This window comes from Balaenoptera borealis, assembly GCF_965194805.1.
Source record: "Balaenoptera borealis genome assembly, chromosome: 1".
Lineage (NCBI taxonomy): Eukaryota > Metazoa > Chordata > Mammalia > Artiodactyla > Balaenopteridae > Balaenoptera > Balaenoptera borealis.
The window spans coordinates 110,795,061-110,817,879 of NC_138860.1; the positions used below are offsets into that span (position 1 = coordinate 110,795,061).

General features: G+C 36.5%; 1 protein-coding gene across 2 annotated transcripts in view; it reads left to right on the plus strand.

The window, feature by feature from the left end:
* ALG14 (ALG14 UDP-N-acetylglucosaminyltransferase subunit) overlaps positions 1–22,819 on the plus strand; it is a 101,220-nt gene that overhangs the window by 36,832 nt on the left and 41,569 nt on the right. For both annotated transcript variants that reach the window (XM_082386458.1, XM_082386457.1), the window contains exon 3: positions 4,468–4,599. In XM_082386458.1, coding sequence (XP_082242584.1) covers positions 4,468–4,599 — 132 coding nt within the window. The remainder of the gene's footprint in view (positions 1–4,467; positions 4,600–22,819) is intronic.

Sequence of the window (22,819 nt, forward strand, 5' to 3'; positions counted from 1 at the left end):
AAGTTCCTAGTGTCCTCAGGTAAGTTATATTCTCGTGGAGGTATCAGTAAATAAACATATAATAAGCCAGTAGAGGAAATAGAGTAATTTTAAAACAAAAAGCAAGCCTGGTGATGGAGGAGAGAGGAGTGTGCGTACAGGTGGGAGGAGCAGGGTTATTTAGAAAGGTCAGTCGGGAAAGGTGCCTCTGAGAACTGATCTGGTCGGGGAATGGATGGGAAGAGACTTGGATTTGGAGAGAAATCTCTTTTTTGGTAGGATTACCAGTTCCCTGAACTTATTATCAAAACATCATAATGTGGCGAAGACTTAGATGGGGTTTGGAGGTATAGGCCTCTCTAGCGTAGAGCCATAAGCCAGAGAGGGGTACCATATGGACCCTCCCCCCGTCCCCGGTCTCCTGCCAGTCAGGGTCATGGTTCTGACCCCTTGCCTGGCTCGATCCTCACCGCCCCCATTTCCCCACGTTGGTCACCAACTCTCTGTTTTCCTGTTTATCTCACTGGTAGGACTTCCAGCTTGGCTTTCTTCCCAGCTACCACTTAGACTCTTGTCCCTGATGGTAATGTAGATTCTTGCATCACATTGCCTTGGGCTATTCTGAGTAAATTTCCTTCCCTATCACTAGGAAGAACCTACTCATTGCCCACCCTGTGGGTAACCATATACTTTATCATTTAAATTGGCATACTTCTGAGAGCAGAAGGGAGTACTATTAATAATTATGCCAGAACTACAGGTATAAACTGGGACCATCCTGTGCAAACTGAGTGGTGGGTCACTGTATGCATGAGGTCATTGGCTCAGTTAGCTCCAGCCCACAAGTGGAACCAAGACTCCCCTCCCCAGCCTAGCATCTGATCTGAAGGCTGAGGTTGGGCTCCTTCCATGGTGCAGCCAGAAGTCAGAAGACAGGTCATCACTCTTCAGTCACTACCTTGTTTGCTCACCCTCAGGCCTGTTTTTCTAGTCTCCATCTAGGAGGACCCTCAGGTTGCACCCCAGAACATGCCTCCACTAGTTTCCGTCCTTCTGGGAATGGACTGGAGACTTCCAGAACCCATTTTCTCTGCTTCCACAGGCTGCTCCCCGGGACGAGATGTAGAATTTTCTTCCATGTCCAAGTCTAAGAGAGCTGTCTCTAGACCCTTGTGTAGGCCCTACAGGCTTTTGTGTTTGGCTCTCTGGAGCTCAGATGGAGTCAGAGGAGCTGGGCTTCCAGAGCCAGAGTCAGACTGACCACCCCTTCCAGCCCCTCAGGACACTAAAAATACCCAAAAATATTGTTCATTGCTTCTTTACATAGCTATAAGCAAAGAAGATGTGGTGTGTATATATATATAATGGAATGCTACTCAGCCATAAAAGAGAATGAAATAATGCCCTTTGCAGCAACATAGGTGGACCTAGAGATTATTATACTAAGTGAAGTAAGTCAGAAAGAGAAAGACAAATACCATATGATATCACTTATATATGGAATCTAAAATATGACACAAATGAACTTATCTACGAAAAAAGACTCACAGATATAGAGAACAGACTTGTGGTTGCCAAGGAGGAGGGGGTAGGGAGAGGGCTGGATTGGGAGTTTGGGATTAGCTGATTCAAACTGTTATATATAGAATGTATAAACAACAAGGTCTTACTATATAGAACAGGGAGCTACATTCAGTATCCTGTGATAAACCATAATGGAAAAGAATATGAAAGAGAATATGTATAACTGAATCACTTTGCTGTACAGCAGAAATTAACACAACATTGTAAATCAACTAAACTTCCATAAAATAAAATTTTTTAAAAGTTATATGCTCACAGCTTTAAAAGATTCAAGGGACATGGTAGACACCCGTGGTTTTTTGAAGAAAATATTACAGATATTAAGATCAGGCCTCAGATTTTTGAAGTAACATTGAAAAAACCTTTATAATGGGACACTATTGGGTTATTTTTAACTATAATAATACTGACATCTTATTGGGTTCAAATGTATTTTGTAGTACAGGTCCACAATCTCTGACCTGAAATCCTAGAAAGCTCGGAAAACTGAGGGAGAAAAAAAAGTTCCAAGTTTGTCACAAGTTTATTTGACAGTAAAACCTGGTTTGAATTGGCATGAGGAGTATAGTCTTTATCCCACTTAGTGTGAATGTTCGTGTTTTGCTATAGAAATGTTAATATGTTTGGTTACTTCTCCAAACTTCAGCGGTGGATATTATGTAATATATGGTATATGTCCTGTATCACCTGTTCGAAACACTTCCGATCCAAAAGGTTTCTGATTAGGCATTTTAGCTCTATAGTGCTGAAACCAAGCAAGGCCTCATGTACCCACAGTGCAGAAAGCCAAACTCTGACAGCCAAGAGTTTGCAGCAAAGTAAGGGTTTATTGCAAGGGGCCAAGCAAGAGTGTGGGAGACAAGCCTCAGATCCATTCCCACTTGGTCTTTTGAGTTAGGGATTTTTTTTTTTTTTAAAGGGATGAACAAAGGCTGGGATTAATTGTCTTGTGACATTTCTTAATCATAGTTTCGGGAGTCGGGATATTCTGGTTTATGAGGCTCAGACCAGGTGGTCCGTGGCTTGGGGGTCCATTAGCTCATCTTGCCCTGGAGAAACAACCTGAGTTTGTACGTTAATGATGATATATATAATAGCAATTTTAGTACATTAACGATGTTGTGGACAACAGCAATTTTAGTCATCTGACTCTGGTGGATAAGTGTTCAGTTAGCACAGGATAGAGGTCAGGGGACAAGAAAGGGAATAAAGATTTGGATAGAGAGATTAATCATAAACTCAGTAAGGAAACTCAGTTTTAAGGGGGCTCAGTTTCAGTACTGTTTTACCCATTACATGTTTTTAAATTAATAATCTCCACAAATTAGGCAAGCACAAACTTCCAACAAGATTCCTTACAAGTTTGCCCCCTTTTGGATACTGCTCCTTGTATGGTCTATAGTTTGGGAACTATTCAGTATTATTTTCTAGTTGAACATTTAGTACCTTAATCCTTTGGAAGAAAAACCATTGATATAATAAATGATTAATAAATAAATAAAAATAGTGAATAACATATTGAGTCCAGATCTTTCTTTCCCCACTGGTGTAGTATGGAAGGAAGAGGGAATATCCATCATATGTGAAACAGAGTGGTCACACGTGCAGCCCGTTTTCGTTTTTACAGGAGCTACACAGATGCCCTCCTGGAGCATAACAGAAGCCTCCACACACAATCTCACACCTTTTTCTAAATTTGAAAAAACTTTGGACCAGTAGTTTTGTGTCTTCCACTAGTTTAGGAAAAGGTTTTTCTGTTCTTTTCTCTGGGAGCATATTGTTCCTCAAGGCCAGAGGTGGGGGGATGGGGAGAGGAATGTATTAGGTATTTAGTCCTTTACTCTCCGACTTGACTTAACGTTTGTGGTAGCCAGGCTGCGAGAAACTCCCAGTGATTCTCACCTTCTGGTGTTCAGTTCCCTGTGTAATCCCTTCCACATCAAATATACAGTTTGTGGCAAACAGGTCCAGATTTTCTTCATGCAAATACTGATATGTGTACCAATGTGTATACAAACACATACAGCTGTGTGATTTGTTAATACACGCTGGATCATATTAAGCATACTGTCCTGCAACTTGTATATTCACTTTAACAACTTATCTGGGCACATCTTCCATATCTGTTCATATAAATCTATGTCATTTGTTCATGTGTCTCCATATATTTTATTGTATGGACTTCTCCAATCCCTGTTGGAGGATATTTGGGCTGTTTCCAATTTCCACAAATACAAACAGTGATAAAAGTAGATAGCATGTGGGTAAATCTGTGGGATGTATTTCTGGTAGCAGTAATGCTGGATCAAAAGTAGACACACTTACAATTCTGATAGATATTCCTAAATTGCCCTCCCAAAAAGTTGTGCTAATGTGTTTGCCCAGGGAATGTAAATGTCTATTTCCCTACATCCTCAAAAATGCTGAGTATCCACAATCTCTGCCAGTTAGGTAGGTGAAAAATGACTCATTGCTTTCTTTTTTGTTTAATTGTTAACGATCTTTTCAAATGTTTATTGGCTGTTTGTGTTTCTTCTGTTTGGAATTGTCTGTCCATCTCCTTTGCCCATCTTGATACTAGGTTACTTATACTGATTTGTAAGGACTCTTTGTATATAAGTATGTTAAGGTCTTTGCCTGAAACATATTTTATAGAAAATTTCCCCTAGCTTATTGTCAACACTGACTTTAACATTTTGAATCATATTCAGGAACTTTTTGTCATAACCCAGTGATGTGTGTTGTATAAAGCACGAAAAAGCCTTTATAACTTAGTTTAAAAATATTTCCAATGAAAATTAAAATTGAGAGAGCATTTCCTGTTTGTACACATGTTAACTGTTACTATGTTTAACTTCAGTATCACTGGCCCAGTTGATTTGCATTTTCACTATTTCCTTCTAGTTTCCCGAATACTATATTCACCGCATTCCCAGAAGCCGGGAGGTCCAGCAGTCCTGGCTGTCCACGGTACTCACCACCTTGTACTCTCTGTGGCTCTCCTTCCCCCTGACTCACCGAGTGAAGCCAGATTTGGTACGTATGAGCATCGGAGGAGAGAGAAGTTCACTCTCCTGTGGATCCTTCATTAGCAACAGGACATATTGTTTTCTTGAACAGCTACCATTCATCAGTGCGCCAGATACTATACCAGACCTTTTACTAATGTGTGCTAAAATTTATTTCAATGCACTTTGCTCAGAGAGGTGGGAAATTTGTCTTCCCTTTCTAGCTATAACCTGAACTCTAAATTTGCCCTTTTCTCCCCTCTGTCTCATGGCAATAAGGACTAACCGAGCACTACCTTTAACCAATTTGTGCTGCTAGCCACCTGTGGTTTCTGAGCCAACGTCATGTGCTTGCTTGTCAGCCAGAGAAGAGCCAGTTTTTTTTATTCCTTTTCAGGACTCTTCTTATTTTGTCAAAACTCTGTTACCAATACCCTGTAATGGCCTGTATGGGAAAAGAATCTAAAAAAGAGTGGATATCTGTGTTTGTATAACTGATGCACTTTGCTGTACACCTGAAACTAACACAACATTGTAAATCAATTATACCCCAATAAAAAAATTTTTTTTTAAGTTAGCAATCTAGTAGGCACAGAAAAACAAAAACAAAAACAAAAAGCTCTGTTACCAGAAAATGATATGCAGTGGGCAGAATGTCATACACACTCAAGTTTTTATAGGAAAGTAATACAGAAAATAGAAATGTGAAAGCTTTAGTGCACTGTATAAAACCTTACCTTCCTTATCTATAAAAGTCTTAAGTTCTCTGTGGTCTTTAGGATGAAGTTCTGTTACTAAATGCTAAATGCACTTCAGTAGGCAATGCAGATCAGCAGATATGTTATCACAGTAGTGTACACAGTACTTAAATAATACTCTCATTCCTGTTTAAGGCAGAATCCATTAATCTGCATAGCCTTAAAGAAACTCTTTATTTGCTTTCCGTATATATGAGTTCTGGCACAGTGGATGTTATTCTCATGAATAATTGAACAAAAATGCATTTAGCTACGATGATTTTGAAAGATCTCTATCAGTTTGGTCATTGCCTTTCACCAGCTGGATTGCAATTCAGGTCCCTCCCTTGGATGAGAATTTTAAAATCTGAATTGTCTACGTGAGTACTTTAGATTGTTTTTAAAAGCTGTAATTTACGAACAGTGAAATGCCTAGATCTTAAGTATATAGTTTGACCACATCTCTGTCAAGATATAGAACATTTCCATCACCCCACCTGCCCCTTCCCAAGCAGCCACTTTCTGGTGATTTCTATCACCATAGATTAATTTCGCTTATATTTATTTTTAAATTTTTGACAAAATAAGTTTATCTCACAGTCTCCAACCACATTTTAAGAGTGTGGAACTCAGATGTTTTCCTAAAAGATCATTACTACTCTTAAAGATTTAATTATTTCTGAAACTTAAGAGACAAAATGGAAGGAAGAAAAAAGGTCTTCACATTTTAAGCTGGAAATGTTGGGTTTACATTTGCTAAATCACTGGGGGCATGACTACTGTCAATGGCAGCAGCCAGGTTGAATGTGGTGACTCTAGGACTCTAAGGTGTGAAGGTGAGAAGGAAGTAGTGCCATGATGGCTGATGTCTGCTGTGGACATGGAGGAGCTCTGGTGACTGCCCGGCCTAAGTATTTTGATACCCTTGTAGTAGAAAGAGTAACTGATGGGGCATTAGGACACTTGGTCCCAGGCTCACTTTGGCTTTTATTTTATTTTAGTTCCCTTCTGGGCATCATTCTCTACCTTAAAACAAAAGGATTGGACTGGATGTGCTCTCATTTTCCTTCAAACTTAGTCTAAAATTTTATGAGTGCCATAAATTTGCCTATAAAGAGTGGAAGGGAAAAAAAAGGCTATTATGTTTCTAAAGGAATAAAAAGGGAAAAGGGGGGAAATGTGAAATACTTATTTCTGTTTTAAACCGAGTTTTCAAAATTATTTCAAACCTGAACATTATCCAGTCAGTTACTTTGATGTGGCTGGCTTCACAAAATGAACTCCCACTTAATGAAATTCCCTTATACACACACACAAAGTTAATGGTTAAGAAAAACATGCAGATCTCTCCTGTATTCATCCTTGGCTTTCTTTTTTTAAAACCGTAAATGGCACTAATTTTATTTTATTTTTCTTTTTGAATATTTTTGCCTTTTTTAAATTGAAGTATAGTTGATTTATAGTGTTGTGTTAGTTTCGGGTATACAGCAAAGTGATTCAGTTATACATATATATACATATATATATTCTTTTTCAGATTCTTTTCCATTATAGGTTATTACAAGATATTGAATATAGTTCCCTGTGCTATATACAGTAGGACCTTGTTGTTTATCTATTTTATATATAGTAGTTTGTATCTGTTAACCCCAAACTAATTTATCCTTTCCCCCCTCCCTTCCCCTTTGGTAACCGTAAGATTGTTTTCTATGTCTGTGAGTCTGTTTCTATTTTGTAAATAAGTTCATTTGTATCATTTTTTTAGATTCCAGAAATAAGTGATATCATATGGTATTTGTCTTTCTCTGTCTGACTTACTTCACTTAGTATGTGATAATCTCTAGTGCTATTCATGATGCTGCAAATGGCATTATTTCATTCTTTTTTATGGCTGAGCAATATTCTGTTGTATATATATGCCACATCTTCTTTATCCATTCATCTGTTGATGGACACTTACATTGCTTCCATGTCTTGGCTATCATACATAGCGCTGCTATGGACATTGGGGTGCATGTATCTTTTCAAATTAAAGTTTTCGTCTTTTCTGGATATATGCCCAGGAGTGGAATTGCTGGCTCATATGGCAACTCTATTTTTAGTTTTTTAAGGAACCTCCATACTGTTTTCCCACCAACAGTGTAGGAGGGTTCCCTTTTCTCTACGCCCTCTCCAGCATTTATAATTTGTAGACTTTTTGATATTGGCCATTCTGACTGGTGTGTGTTTTGATTTGCATCTCTCTAGTAATTAGCAGTGTTGAGCATCTTTTCATGTACCTGTTGGCCATCTGTATGTCTTCCTTGGAGGATTGTCTCTTTAGAGCTGCCCATTTTTTTTGACTGGGTTGTTTGTTTTTTTGTATATGAGCTGTTTGTATATTTTCGAAATTAAGCCCTTGTCGATTGTTTGTGAATATTTTCTCCCAGTATGTAGATTGTCTTTTTGTTTTGTTTATGGTTTCCTTTGCTGTGCAAAAGCTTATAAGTTTGATTGAGTCCCATTTGTTTATTTTTGCTTTTATTTCTATTGCCTTGGGAGACTGACCTAAGAAAACATTGCTACAATTTATGTCAGAGTATGTTTTCCCTATGTTATTTTCTAGGAGCTTTATGGTATCATGTCTTATAGTTAAGTCTTTAAGCCATTTTGAGTTTATTTTGTGTATGGTATGAGGGTGTTAGGGTGTTCTAACTTCATTGATTTACCTGCGGCTGTCCAGCTTTCCCAATACCACTTGCTGTAGAGACTGTCTTTTCTCCATTGTATGTTCTTGACTCCTTTGTCAAAAATTAATTGACCACAGGTGCCTGGGTTTATTTCTGGGGGCTGTATTCTGTTCCATTGATCCATATGTCTGTTTTTGTGCATCCTTAGCTTTCTTATGATTTTCATCAAAATTTCTTCTTTACTTCTTAAAAAAAAAAAAGAAACCGCCATTTTTAGAAACTATAGTAGCATCAGACTTTAAATTACTTGAGTTGTCTGAACAACCAGGTGACTTTCTGCTTCTCTTTAACTGTATGCACCTGGGCCAGTAAGTCTGCTCTCCATTCAACTGTCTCTGTGCCTCACTTTGTCATCTATAAAATATAAATAAAGTCACTTTCCTTGTTGTTTCAGAGCAAATGCTGAATAATAGAACATTTCAATGTTTTTTAAATGGAAATTCCATCCAGTATGTACTAGCTAACATTTATTGAGCACACTTACATGTACCAGACCTGGTCCTAAGTACTGGCATTCATGCTGTATGAGGTGGGTAGTACTGTTATGCACATTTAATGGAGGAGGGAAATGAGGCTTTGTGAGACAGGAAGTTACTTGCCCAGAGTGTATGCATAATCAGTAAATAACAGAGCTAGGTCTAGCATCCAGGTCTTTCTGATTCCAAAGCCCAAGGCCTTAACCACTGGACTGTATACCACCATTTCTGGCTCACCATGGAAGATGTGTTCATTCATTCAGGCCAATTAAGAATCAGTTAATAAATTACTTTTAAAATAAATTACACTAAACATCACTCCCTCTAAATAAGAATGTAAAATTTAAATAGATCCCAACAGATCAAATTAAGTATCTGCTTTAGTAGATTTAACAAAGCCTGATCTAATTGAATAATAATAATAGTATATATTTCAAAATTAAGTGTCATGTATATTTGTCAAAATAGAATATTTTTAAAATTCAAAATGGATAATTAAAATAAGAGGAACAGTATTATTAAAAAAGTATTATTACAGAATTTTGCAAATGAGATTGACTTAGAAAATTAATCAAATTCGTATTTACCAGTTTCCTGTTATAGAAAATCATATATAAAACCATTGTGAGTATATGTAATGTTTTATATCTTAATTTAACTTTTTGAATGAGATAGTAATCCAAAACATCAGGTTGTTTTGAGGAAAAAATGTGTAAATCTGCTTGTTGAGTGTATATTGAAAGTCATGCTTGTTTCATCCAAGCCAATTATTAGACAAAAAGCATCTTAGAGGAAAGTTATAAACTCTGTTTTGGAGGCCTGAATCTAATCCTTAGTAATTGGAGTGGATGGTTTTTTCTTTTACAAGGGCATTAAATACTTTTTAGGTGGTTCTGGTGTTTCACATATCATATTTTTCAAGAAATATGGCTTTGCCAGGCATCCTGTGGATAAGAGTCATAAGTTCATAAGATTGTTCTTGAGTTTAAAAGGATATTGGGACAGAACATAGATCATTGGTTTTCAGCCTCCAGGGGTGGGGGAGGGACTGACCACAAAAAGACTTGAAAGAACTGTTTTGGGTGAGAAGCCGTTCTGTATCTTGATTGTAGTGGTGATGGTGGTGATGGTGGTCATTACTTAATTGTATGCGTTTGTCTGCGTTTGTCGTAACTCAGACCTGTACACTAAAAAGGGTAACTTTTACTCTGTGTAAATTATATCTTAACAAATATGAGTTTTAAAATGTGAATCATGGCCAAAAGCATCAAAACCTTTGGCTCCCAGTAGCTTCATGTATGGCATATTCCTATCTTTGAGTAAAAGTGATTTGGTGGGTCATTGCTTGCTCCTCTCGGCACCTCACCTCTCCAGTGTTTTTAAGACCCTCTCTAAGTGGCACAAATACCAGAATCGAGTTACAGCATTTGTCTAAAATTTCTAACATAAAATTCAGCACCTTTGCTGAATTAAAAATCTGGGTCAGGGAGCATCAGTAGCAGCCAAAAATGACATCGTTTATCAAAGGAACTGAGATTTCTCGTCATTTCAATCGCTTACTATTTTATGTTTGTAACCTTGGAAGCAGTAAATAGAGTTGGTCATGTTTGGAATGCTATATTATATGTTTGATTTTAGGTGAGTCTATCATCCTCAAAGTGCTAGTTACTGAAAGTCTATATTAAGTGCCTAACATGTACTACTTTTCCACTTGTATATCCAATAGGCATCTGAAAGTTTCTTGGTTCAAGATAGTAGGTATTTCCTACTCTTCCCCATCTTGGTAAACTTGCTCAAGTCAGATCCTCAGGAGACATCTTTGATTCCTCTCTGCCACACCTACTTCCCCTGTTCAATAGCAAGGCCTGCCAACCGTGTCTTCTCAATTTATCGTGATTTCTGTCTGTTTCTGTCCATCTTTCTGCCCCACGCCGTCCAGCGCCACCCCACCCCCACTGCATAGCCTCTTCATTTGTCTGCCTATGGAAGGAAGTTCATGACCCCCTGCAATTGCTTCACCACTTAACAACCAATGTGATTTCTTTTATAACGTACATCAGATTCTGTTACTCCACACTTAAAATCGTCCAGCGGTTTTCTGTGCTCTTAGAACAAAGTCCAAATTTCTCAGTGTAGCCTGTACGCGCTAGCCCAACCTGCTTCTCTGACCTCTTCTCCTCCTCTCTTCCCCTAGTTTACTGTGTGCCAGCCAGACCTGCCTGTTTGTTTGTTTTTTTTCCAACAAACCCAGCTGATTCCTGTCTCAGAGCCTTTGTACTTGCCATTCCCTGTGCATGGGGCTCTTCACCCCTGCTGTAAACGTGACTGGCTCCTTTTTGTTCTCTGAGCTCAAATGTTACCTCCTCACAAAGGCCTATCCTGATACTAGCCCTTCCTCCAGCTCATGTCCTCATCCCTCTGTCAGACTGCCCTGCTTTATTTTCTTCATAGTACTAATCCCAATAAAAAGCTATCTTTTTTATGTACGTGTTTGTCATTCCATAAGAAACTGCAACTGCCTTGTTCGTTATACTGACGCAACAGTGCCTGGCACTTGGTAGCCCCTCAGTACGTATCTTTGATGAACGGTCCAGTCACTGTGCATGGGTGAGCTGTGGGCCCTTCCCTCAAAGAGCCTACACTCTAGTGGGGGAGACAAATGGGAAAGTAATTATAATGTAGTGTGCCAAGTGCCTTATGGTGGTAAGTGAAAATTGCTGTGGGAGTATCACAAGAAGAGCTCAGTGGTTCATTCATTCACAGATACTTGTCAAGGACCCTACTCTGTGACAGGATTTATACTGTGTGTGAAGAGTATAAAAGTAAGTAAACACAGTGGACAGCAGTCTTGCCCACAGCTGGGTGGTTGCAGTGTGATAGGTCCTCTTTGGGGAGCTGGATAAGGCTTGAGAGTGGAGATAACATTAAGCAAAGATGGATAAGAGTTAATCAGTCAGAGAATAGGAAAAGGTCATTTTAAGAAGAGTGAAAGATTAATAAGTCAGTTGAGTGAGTGTCACATAATGTATATAAGGTTGAAATCTTTAGACTGTACTTTTATTAGTTAGCATTTTACATATAATATTTTCTTGCTATTAGAAATTAGTGGGATCTGGAACTTAAGACCTGAATGCAGTAGCAAGGTAGTCATTTTTATAAGGTTAAATATGGATACTGTTAAGATGGCGTTTTGGGCTTTTCCTCTATAAACCCCATAAAGAGACTTCTTTTCATTTAAATCCAGTAGAAGTTAAAGGAAATGGACACTTAAACGTTTTACTGATTTATCGTTTTCATTCATGTGACCGGAACACCTAAAAGTTGTATTTTTAAAAATTTTTAGAAAAATAACATTTAGTGAACTCTCCCTATGTGTCAGGCACTATTCTAAGTACTTCACATATATTAACTCATTTAATTCTCCTAACAGTCCTCTGACACAGTACTCTTTACCGCCATTCTATAGATGAGGAGCTCAGAATCCAGAGAGGTCTAAGTAACCAAGGTCACAGAGCTAGTCAGAGTAGCGTAATTCTAGTTCTCTTTAGAAATGTATCAGATTTGCCAGAATTAGATAACTCACTCAATTAAAAACTTAACTAGTAGTTTTTTTTGTTTTTAGTGTCTGTATTGCAGCAGGCACTGAAAGGGATGCATAAAATATAGCTGTGTCCTCAAGAAGCTTAAATTTAGTTAGCTTCAAGAAAAGTGGACTAAAGAAACAACAGGTAGGCATGAAATAGAGAGTAATTCTGTTGGTGGAAAAAAACTATTTAAATCAGAAATAGTTTTTCCATCTCTTCAGCCTACAGCTTATTTTGGTGCTTGAGATTCTTTTAAAAAGCATTTGAACACAATTTTTTTTAGCATTTTTTATTTTGAAATAATTATAGATTCCAAGGAGTTGAAGAAATAGCACACAGCATTCCATGTACCCTTCACCCAGCTTCCACTGGTGGTGGTCTTATATAACTATAGTGCAATATCAAAATCAGAAAATTGATATTAGTACAATACTGTCAACTAGACTACAAAGCTTATTCAGTTTTCACTGTATTTCATATGTGTTCACGTGTGGTTGTGTGTGTGTATAGTTCTATGCTGTTTATCCATGTATCAAGATACATAACTGTTCCATCACTGCAAAGGAACTCCCCTGTGCTATCCCCAGTCCCTGTTCCATGGTAGCCACTAATCTGTTTTCCATCACTATAGTTTGTCATTTCAAGAATGTTCTATAAATGGAATCACACACTATGGAACATTCTGAGATTGACTTTTTTCACTGAGCATAATGCCCTTGAGATCCCTTCAGTTTTTTACATGTATCAATAATTCCTTTTTATTGCTAAATAGGATTTCATTGTATGGATGTATTACAGTTTGTTTAACCATTCATACATTGAGGGACATTTGAATTGTTTTCATTTTTTTGCTGCTATGAATAAAGCTACTGTGAACATACGTGTACAGGTTTTTGTATAGACATAAGTTTTTATTTATCTGGGTAAATGCCCAAGAATAAGATTGCTGGGTCTGATAGAAAGTTCAAGTTGACTTTTATAAGAAACTGCCAAACTATGTTCCATAGTGGCGATACCATTTTTACATCTCACCAGCAATGTCTGAGAGATCTAGTTTCTCTGCATTCTCTCTAGCATGTGGTATTATCAGTATTTTTTACGTGTGTAGTGATATACCATTGTGTTTTTAATTTGTATTTCCCTAATGGTTAATGAGGTTGAACATCTTGTCATGTACTTATTTGTCGTTAATATCTCTTCTTCACTGAAATGGCTGTTCATGTCTTTTGCCCATTTTCTAATTGCTTTGTTTTACTTTTGAGTTTTGAGAGTTCTTTGTATATTTTAGATGTAACACTTTTGTCTAATATGTGGTTTACAAATATTTTCTCTCAGTTCATAGCTTGTCTTTTCATCTTCCTAACAGGGTCTTTCACAGAACAAAGATTTTTACTTTTGATGAGGTCTAATTATCAAATTTTTCTTTCATGAATCGTACTTTTGTTGTCACGTCTAACAACTCTTCATCTAGTCCTAGATCCCAAAGATTTCCTCATGTTTTCCCGTAATAGTTTTATAGTTTTATGTTTTACATTTAAATGTATGAGTCATTTTGAATCAATTTGTATATCAGGTGTGAGGTTTAGATGAAGGCTTATTTTGCCTATGGATGCCCAGCACAGTGTGTTAAAAACAAATAAACAAACCTTTCCTTCCTCCACTGAATTGCTTTTCCCCTTTGTTAAAAATCAGTTGGAATTTTTTTTTAAAAAGAAGTTATTAGTTGGGTGTATTTGTGTTTATCTATTCCTGGAATCTCTGTTGCATTCATCTCTGAGTCTTTTCCTCTGCTAATAGCACATTGCTGTGATTGCTATAGCTGTATATAGTAAATCTTAACTTCTGGTAGAGTGATTTCTCCCACTTTATTTTTCTTTTTCAAAATTGTCTTAGGTATTCTAGTTCCTTTGCCTTTCCATAAAAATTTTAGAATAAGCTTGTCTATGTATACAACAGAATTCTGCTGGGATTTTGATAGGACTTACATTATATGTATAAATCAGTTTTGGTGAAATTGACATCTTTACTATATTGAGTCTTCCAATCCGTGGACATGGTATGCCTCTCCATTTATTTAGATCTTCTTTTATTTTGTTTATCCGAGTTTTGTAATTTTCAGCATCAAGATCATGTACATGTTTTTTAAATTAATATCTTGGTATTTCACTTTTTTGGAATAATTATAAGTTATAAATGGTATTGTGTTTTTAATTTTGGTTTCTACATGTTTGTTGCTAGTATATCAAAATACAGTTGAGCTTTGTTTATCTCATATCCTGAGATCTTGCTTTTTTAAACAGATTTTCTGGGATTTTCTAGACAATCATATCTCCTGCAAATAGAAAAAATTTTATTTCTTCTCTTCCAACCAGTATATAATTTGTTTCCTTTTCTTACCTTATTGCACTGGCTAGGACTTCTAGTATTATGTTTAATATGAATGATGAGAGCAGACAATTTTGTCTCTTTTCCAATTTTAGGGAAAAAGCTTTCATTCTTTTACCATTAAGTATGATGTCAACTGTAGGTTTTTTATAGATGCTCTTTGTCAAATTGAAGAATTTTCCCTTCTCTATTAGTCAGGGTTCTCCAGGAAAACTGAACCAGAATCAATAGGATAGGATTTTACTCAGCCTTTTTGTTCTATTCAAGTGTTCGGTTGATTGGATGAGGATCGTCCACATTAGGGAGGACAATGTGCTTTACTCAGTCTACTGATTCAAATGTTAATCTTACCCCAAAATACCCTCACAGACATATGTTTCACCAAATGTCTGGGCACCCCATGGTCCAGTCAAGTTGACACATAAAATTAACCATCACAACCTCTATTCCTAATTTACTGAGAATGTTTTTATTAATGACAATAGAAAAATTAATGTATTAATGACAAAATGAATTGTGTTACAAGTTTTTTTTGCATTGATTGATACAATCATAATTTTTTGTTAGCTGTTGATACAGTACATTACATTGAGTGATTTTCAAATATTGAAACAGGCTTGCATTCCCTGAATAAATCCCACCTGATCATGTTGTATAAAAATTTTTTTATATAGATGGATTTCATTTGCTAATAATTTGTGCGAATTTTTGTGATGATATTCATGAGGGATATTTGTCTTTGGCTTTTCGTTTGGTACTATTTTTGTCTGATTTTGGTATTGAAATTAAACTGGCCTTATAAAATGACTCACCCTCTTTGTTTTCTGGAAGAGACTGTTAAGAATTTATGTTAATGCTTTTTTAAATGTTTGGTAAAATTCTCCAGTGAAACCATCTAGTCCTGGAGATTTCTTTTTCAGAAGTGTTTAGCTACAGATTACATTTCTTTAATAGACATAAGATTATTCAGATTCTCTGTCTCATATTGGGTGAATTTTAGTAGTTTGTGGTTTTCAAGGAATTATTCCATTTCATCTAAATTGTCAAGTTTATGTGCACAGAATTGTAATGTTCCCAATTGTCCTCTTTTACAGCTTTAGGATCTGTGGTTATAGCCTTGGTTTCATTCTTGATATTGGCAAGTTCTGTTTTCTCTCTTTTTATATTTGTCAGTCTTCCTAGAGACTTATCAATTTTATTGATGTTTTCAAAGAGTCAGCTTTTTGTTTCATTTATTTTCTCTTATCTTTACTATTTCCTTTCTTGTGGTTGTTTTGGGTTCATTTTGCCCTTCTTTTTCTAGTTTCTTAAGGTAGGGGCTTAGATTATTGATTGAAGACCTTTCCTCTTTTCTAATGTAAGCATTTAGTGTTATAACTTTCTCTTTCATCACTGCTATAGCATCATCCTACAAATGTAGGTATGTTATATTTTCATTTGGTTCTAAGTATTTTTTACGTCCTTTGATACTTCTTCTTTGACCCATGGATTATTTAGAGTGCTTTAATTTCTAAGTATTTGGAGATTTTTTTCCTATTATCTTTTGTTATTGATTTCTAGTTTGATTCCATTATGGTCAGAGAACATACTCTTTTTTTTATATATGTCAAGGTAATGTTTTATAATCCAGGACACAGTCTATCTTGGTGAATATATTATCCATGGGTGCTTAAAAAGAATGTGTATTCTGCTGTGTGGTGTGTTCTGTAATTGCCCATTAGATCCTGTTGCTGAATGATGTTACTGAGCCCTTATATATCTTTGCTGATTTTCCATCTAATAGGTCTACAGATAACTGTGAGAGACATGGAACATTTCGTTAGCCCTTCTAAAACCATGTCTAAATGGTCTCATTGATCTTGGCCCTTCATAATTTGTTCTATGCCCTTTTTCCCCTAGTGTAATGTACACATTGATCCCACAGTCATATGAATTTTAAGTAGTCCTTGTAGTTCACTGTTTTGTCTCTCGAAACCCAAATATTTCTTCTCTATTGTGTCTTTTTAGTTTCTCCTAAAAGTAGGAGTCTTTGAATCATTCTTTGAATAAGTGGGCTGATCTCACGCTCTCTTGAAAATATACTCCTGAGAAGAAATTTGTTTGTTTCAAGGTGAGGAAGAGAACGTTGAATTTGTTAGGTTGCTGATCATTAAAGTAAGAGGAATGCTTATGTTGAGGGGGAAAGATCTGTAAAGTTCTTGAGGGTAAAGGCCATGTATTTGTGTGTTTCCCATGGTCCCTTCCTAGAAAAGTGCCTTCCACATATTTGTGGAATGACTTAAAAATAAATGAATGAATACTGAATGATGTGAGTCATCCCCAAAACAAAGACACCCGCTCCCTAAACTGGTATTCTTCTCAGGCTTTATTAAGAGTCTGAAAAACCAGAAGGGTTTCCCAAGTCTGAAGTGTTTGATTACTGGCTTCCTTCCAACCTGGCTGTTGTTAAATGAAATACTCAAAGAAAGAACTCTGCATGTAAAAATGAAACCTAATTTAATTTTTAATCAAGTAAAAAAATAAATTTCAGATTCTACATGTATAACAAACTGGAAAGAAATGGACCATTTCATCCTAATACTCTGCCTTTTTGCCTGAAGCTGAAGCTGATTTAATTCACTATGACAAATTTAGATGTATTTATTACATGTACACTCGTGCTTTGCGTGAAAGAAAGCCATTGTTTTACTTAGTCATTTTTTCCCATGTTCTATATCCAGTTTGAGCTGTGAAATGCCTAAGTTCATAGCAGTAGCAAGTTGATGACATGGATAATGGGTTATTGTCCATAAATGGGATTCTATGATTTTTTCTTTTAATTATGTATTTTCTGTGGTGAGCCACAACTGGGTGGAACTGGGATTACCACTGTTTGCATAGTATATAAAAATTTTATTGCCCTTTTGATTGACATGTGTTTCACACATTAAGAAGAGTCAATTAACTTCTTGTTGATATGCCAGAACCCTTACAGGAACTTTGTTTTTCCCCTTAATTGCTGTTGGTTTGATTCTCTTTATGTAATGACCTTCATCTGGTATTATATATTTTGGTGATCAAAACCTTTATAGCATGTTCAAAGGAAACTTAGCTAGACAAAGAAAAGGTCAGCTGGCCCAAGATGCCGATCTATAAATGGAGTTAAGTGAGAATAAGATTTTTCAAGCCAAGTCAAATAAGAAACAATTAGATCGCAATCATCTACTGCTTCTTGTTTTCCAAGATTAATGAAATCATACTTGGGAGCCATTTGTTTAAGTTTGTTCAGTTCCTGTTCCTCTGTTGACCAGTCCTCTGGAACACATTAAAATAATACCAGTATTACTTTTTCCCAGTTTGTATTTCCCCTCCTTACATGCACTGTAAATTTAGCAGCTTTCATAAAGATACAGAAGAACCAGCTCTGTGGTGTACGTTCATTTAGCAAGTCTGATGAAGGTCAGGGTCCACTGTGAGGAGTGATTTTATGTGAAAATCCTCCCACATATCTGCTTTCTTATGACTGACAAACTGCATTTCCCAGCTGCATGGTGAAATTGCCGGCTGTGCCACTGACACATTGGCTGGGTGACAACCTGTAGCTACTTCCATCCACAAATGAGGTATTTAATTTAAATGTTATGGTTTCTGTTTCACATTTTGAATGACCTTAGAACAAAATCTGTGTCAAAATTAGGCTGTATATTTTCAGTTAGAGATGGCTTTGAATTATTTTTCTTTTTCTCCACTTTGGGGGATTCTCCGAAGCTTGAAAATGATTTTTGTTTCTTTTCTGAGTTGATCCTTTTTCCACTTGGCAAACATTAGGTTTTTCCTCTCTGCAGAAGCCAGTGTGGCTTTGCCTACCGTTTTTCTCTTGTTTCGCTTTGCCTGCATCACTCTCTGAGTTGTCACTGTTTCAGCCCATTACAGGCACATATGAGATCTGGGCCTGGTGGGGCCTCTTCCTTTCAAGGTGAAAGCTAGTGTGTTTTCCTAAGAATAACAACGTGGCTACAGTGAAAACAGAAATAAAAGTTGAAGGAAAAGACATTCAGTTGTGAAAGGATAAGAATAAGGGAAGCAAGCATGATGGAAACAAAGCTGTTTTCCAAGAAAGGACTGATAGGTAATCAGAGACCATGAACTCAGAGAGACCTGGCCTTGTGCAAAAAGGTGATGGAGGCACCAGTGGCTAAGTGAGACCAGAGGGTGGGATCAAGAGAAAGGAAATCTTTGAAATGATCTTCAATTTTTTTTTTCTTTTTTTTTTTTTTTTTTAAAGTATAGTGTCTGGACTGGGTCCTATCTGTAGACATTCAGATTTAATTGCTGCGGGGTGTGGCTCAGTCATCGGTACGTTGTTTTTTTTTTGTTTTTATTTATTTATTTATTTATTTATTTATTTATTTATTTATTTATTTATTTATTTATTTATTTTTGGCTGTGTTGGGTCTTCGTTTCTGTGCCAGGGCTTTCTCTAGTTGTGGCAAGTGGGGGCCACTCTTCATCGCGGTGCGCGGGCCTCTCACTATCGCGGCCTCTCTTGTTGCGGAGCACAGGCTCCAGACGCGCAGGCTCAGTAGTTGTGGCTCATGGGCCCAGTTGCTCTGCGGCATGTGGGATCTTCCCAGACCAGGGCTCGAACCCGTGTCCCCTGCATTGGCAGGCAGATTCTCAACCACTGCACCACCAGGGAAGCCCGATCTTCAATTTTAATAACGATTCCTAGAAGCGGCCAGTTTCACAGCCTCACAGTGCTTATTTTAAAGTTTCATGTGAATCAGCATAGCTCTATTTTTATAGTATCTGAAAATCACTAAAGTGCTGTTTTTGTTTAGAATTTTAAAAATCTCCCTTTGGTCCAAGGGAAAAAAGAAAAGAAAGGAGCACAATCAGAACACCAATAACTGAGTATGGAATGTGAGAGCTTAGGAAGGGCTGCTGCAGTCCAAGTCCAGTGGAGTCATTAAAGATTTGGAGATGTCTGGAACTCGAGTTGGTGTGGAAGAAGTAGCTTGGGGATTTTTTTTTGTTTTGTTTTTGTTTGTTTACTATTTTTATTTAAAATTAACATATCAAGATTATGTTAATTTTACAAAGAGATTGATAATTTTTAAATCTAGTCTCTGAAATATTTTATAAAGTCAGCTGTAAGACACATCCTAGACAAATCCAAGACACTACTAGCTTTCAAATATGAAGATAAACTCATCAAGGCCTTCAATAATTAAATAATCATTAAATGATGAATAATTATTAAATAATTTACGTAAGCAAAATAATTAGACTGAGGCATCAGACATTTTAAAAGCAATCTAAAAAGCAGAGGAACAGTGGAGCAATATATTTTTCAAAACTCAATGAGAGAAAGTGTAAACCAGTGATTTTATATTCAGCTAAAGTGTCCTTCAAAGACCAAGGCAATGAAAAAACAATATTCAACACATAAAAACTTAAGGAATTCTGCATTCATCAGCCTTTCCTAAGGAAACGACTAATGAATGACATCAACCAACCAAAAGATGATTGGGAAAACTTCAGCAAAAAGACAGATGGTCAACATTTTAAATTCTATAAATGTACACGTAAGAATAAAACAAAGGTGGAATGAAGGTGATATGCTAATGCACAAAGGTTATGTATTGTGATAAATTTGAAATAATGCAACTGAAATATGAGAGAGAAAGAAAAGGAAAGAGAGAAATGAAAAAGCTTATTGTTGTACGGGCAGTAGATGGACATTAAAAGATACTGAAAATAACTGATAAACCTGACAGTAAAGAATAAAATAATAAAACAGAAGCCTAAACCAGATTTAAAAAACAATATAAAGAAAGAAAATTGCAGAGAAATATAACTCATAAATGTCAATTCAAAATCACTAAATAAAATATTTGCATACAGAATCCAACACCACATTAAAGAAAATAATACACCATAATCAAGTGGAGTGTATTGCAGGAATATGAGGTTGTTTTAATGTTAGTTAATCCATTAACATCATATGCCATATTAATAAGTGTAGGGAAAAAAGGTCATATAGCCATATTAACAGATACTTAACAAGTCTGACAAATTTCAACACCCATTATGATCAAAATAGTCAAGAAAATTGGACATGAGTAACATGAGAAATACTTAACATGATAATATACAATAATATTTTATATATGTGTATATATATATATATAAGAAGAAATGCAGGCAGTTTCTTATTTAATTGGAAAACACTAGAGGCATTTGCTTGGGGAGTTTTTGAAATTTGAGTGCAGACTGTGAACTCCTTGAGGAAAGGTAAGATGTGTTACTCATCTTGGCAATCCTAGCACCTATTAAAGTGCTCAGGGGCATGTAGGACTTCAATAAATATTGAAGGAGAGAAGTTGGGTAGGAGGAATATAGGAAGGAAAGAGAGAAGCTATTAAAACTTAGTGATGACTGCTTAGCACTTTTAAGGGGGTGGAAAAAATAGAATAGGGGAAAAAGCATTGCATAACTGCTCCTTGGCTAACCTTTGCACCGACTGAATTAATCCCTGGAATTCATCTAAGGATTTTCTTGATAGCACTTTTCTGAAGCGTTAAATATTGTCTTTGTGGAAGCAATCAGAAGGAAATGGCAAAAATTTCTCTTTCATCTCAAGCAGAATACAGTTGCTTTACTTTTTTTATTGAGATGAAATTCACACAACATAAAATTAACCATTTTAAAGTGTACAGTTCAGTAGCATTTAGTACATTCACAATGTTGGACACCACCTGTATTAGATTCCAAAACATTTTCATCAACAGTTGCTTTACTTTAATGCCTGAGTATCATGAAACCACTTAGAGTTTTTTACTTTATTTGAAAAAGAAGATTGAAACCTAGTCAGTGTTTTCTAACGGCCTCTGGAGACTAAATGCCATCTTCTTCATAGTCTGTCTTTTAAATTTCTCATTTCCCTCCCCACGAATCACTGGGTAAAACTTACCTTTTTAGGCTGGCATTTCCTCTTTGGTAGTTTGTTTTTTGGTGATTTCTTTTTCTCCTGGCCTCCTGGTATAATTCTTACTTTTTGTAGCATGAATACAGCGAAGCCCCCTGGTCATGGATTTCTTTTTCTAGTGCTAAACATATTGGAAATTCAGTCAGCTCCAGAAAGCTTACCACTTCTCTACAGGAGCATGAGATTTGAGATTCCACTTACACCAGGACAGCATTCTATAGGAGATGCAAGTCAGGTGCTTCTCATCTTCCATGGACCCTTGCCACAGGATAAAAAGGGCAGACTCTGATTTTCTCTAAGACACATGGACAAATAATTATAAAAATATTCTTCAAAAGGACCTTATAATCAGGGATGAAGAAACTGTGATTACTCTAGATTTACTAAAGGAAGGAATAAACACCTTACAAATTTCAAACATTGTTGCAGCTTACAGAAAAAGATATTTTAGCATTATTGTTCAGAGGAATGAAAATGGTCCAATTAGAAACAGGTTAGAGAGCTTGAGAGCTCTCTTAAAAATCGCAAAACATTCCCTGCTGATAAGACCTTTGAATTACAGAAAGAACATGTCATGACTGATCATTCCTTTTAAGAAATGTGAACAGCAGATTTATAAGTTTCATATGTATATGATGTCAAAATTTCCATATTCTGCCGTAAAGAATGAAATCTGCAGTGGGATCAGCTGTAGAATTGCAAAGGGCAGCAAATTCCATTTGTTAGCAGAATACCGTCTTGCATTCTTGGTCTTCCTGAAATCATACTTAAGCCATTTATACAAATCTTTGACAAAGCAATTTTTAAAAAATGTTTATAGCTGGCAGTTTGTGAAAACAGGTTTGCGCTTATGGGCTAAATAATTACTTTTCTCTAAAGACAGGTGTGTCATGCTCAAGTCAGTTGTGTCCACATCTTCAAAGCTCCAGATGCTATTTTTCAAAAGATTTGCTTACACAATACAGTATTTTGTAGATAAGTCTCATTAGTGGAGGCAGTGCCCAGAGCTCAGGGGACTTAGTCTGTTGCTGTTTTATTATTCCCAAGCCAACTTTCCTGTTTCAGCTTTTCAAGGAGCCATGATTCATCTCTGTGAAGTCACACAGGGAGAAAAAAAATCCCTCCCTGCTCAATAGGAATGGAGAACAGAATTGGGGTGGGGTCGAGGCTGGGAGTGGGTGGAAGTATGGATTTCCCTCCCCTCTGTGGGAACTAGGTGAGGCTTGTGTGTGGCAAACTTCCAGTCTTCAGGTCACGAAGAAGAGTTCCTCATTTTTGTTATATAGGTTTCATCAAGAATTCATTCTGAGTATTTGCTTTACATTTTTTTCTGAAAATTTCCACATTATCGTTTTCTCTGGCTTGCA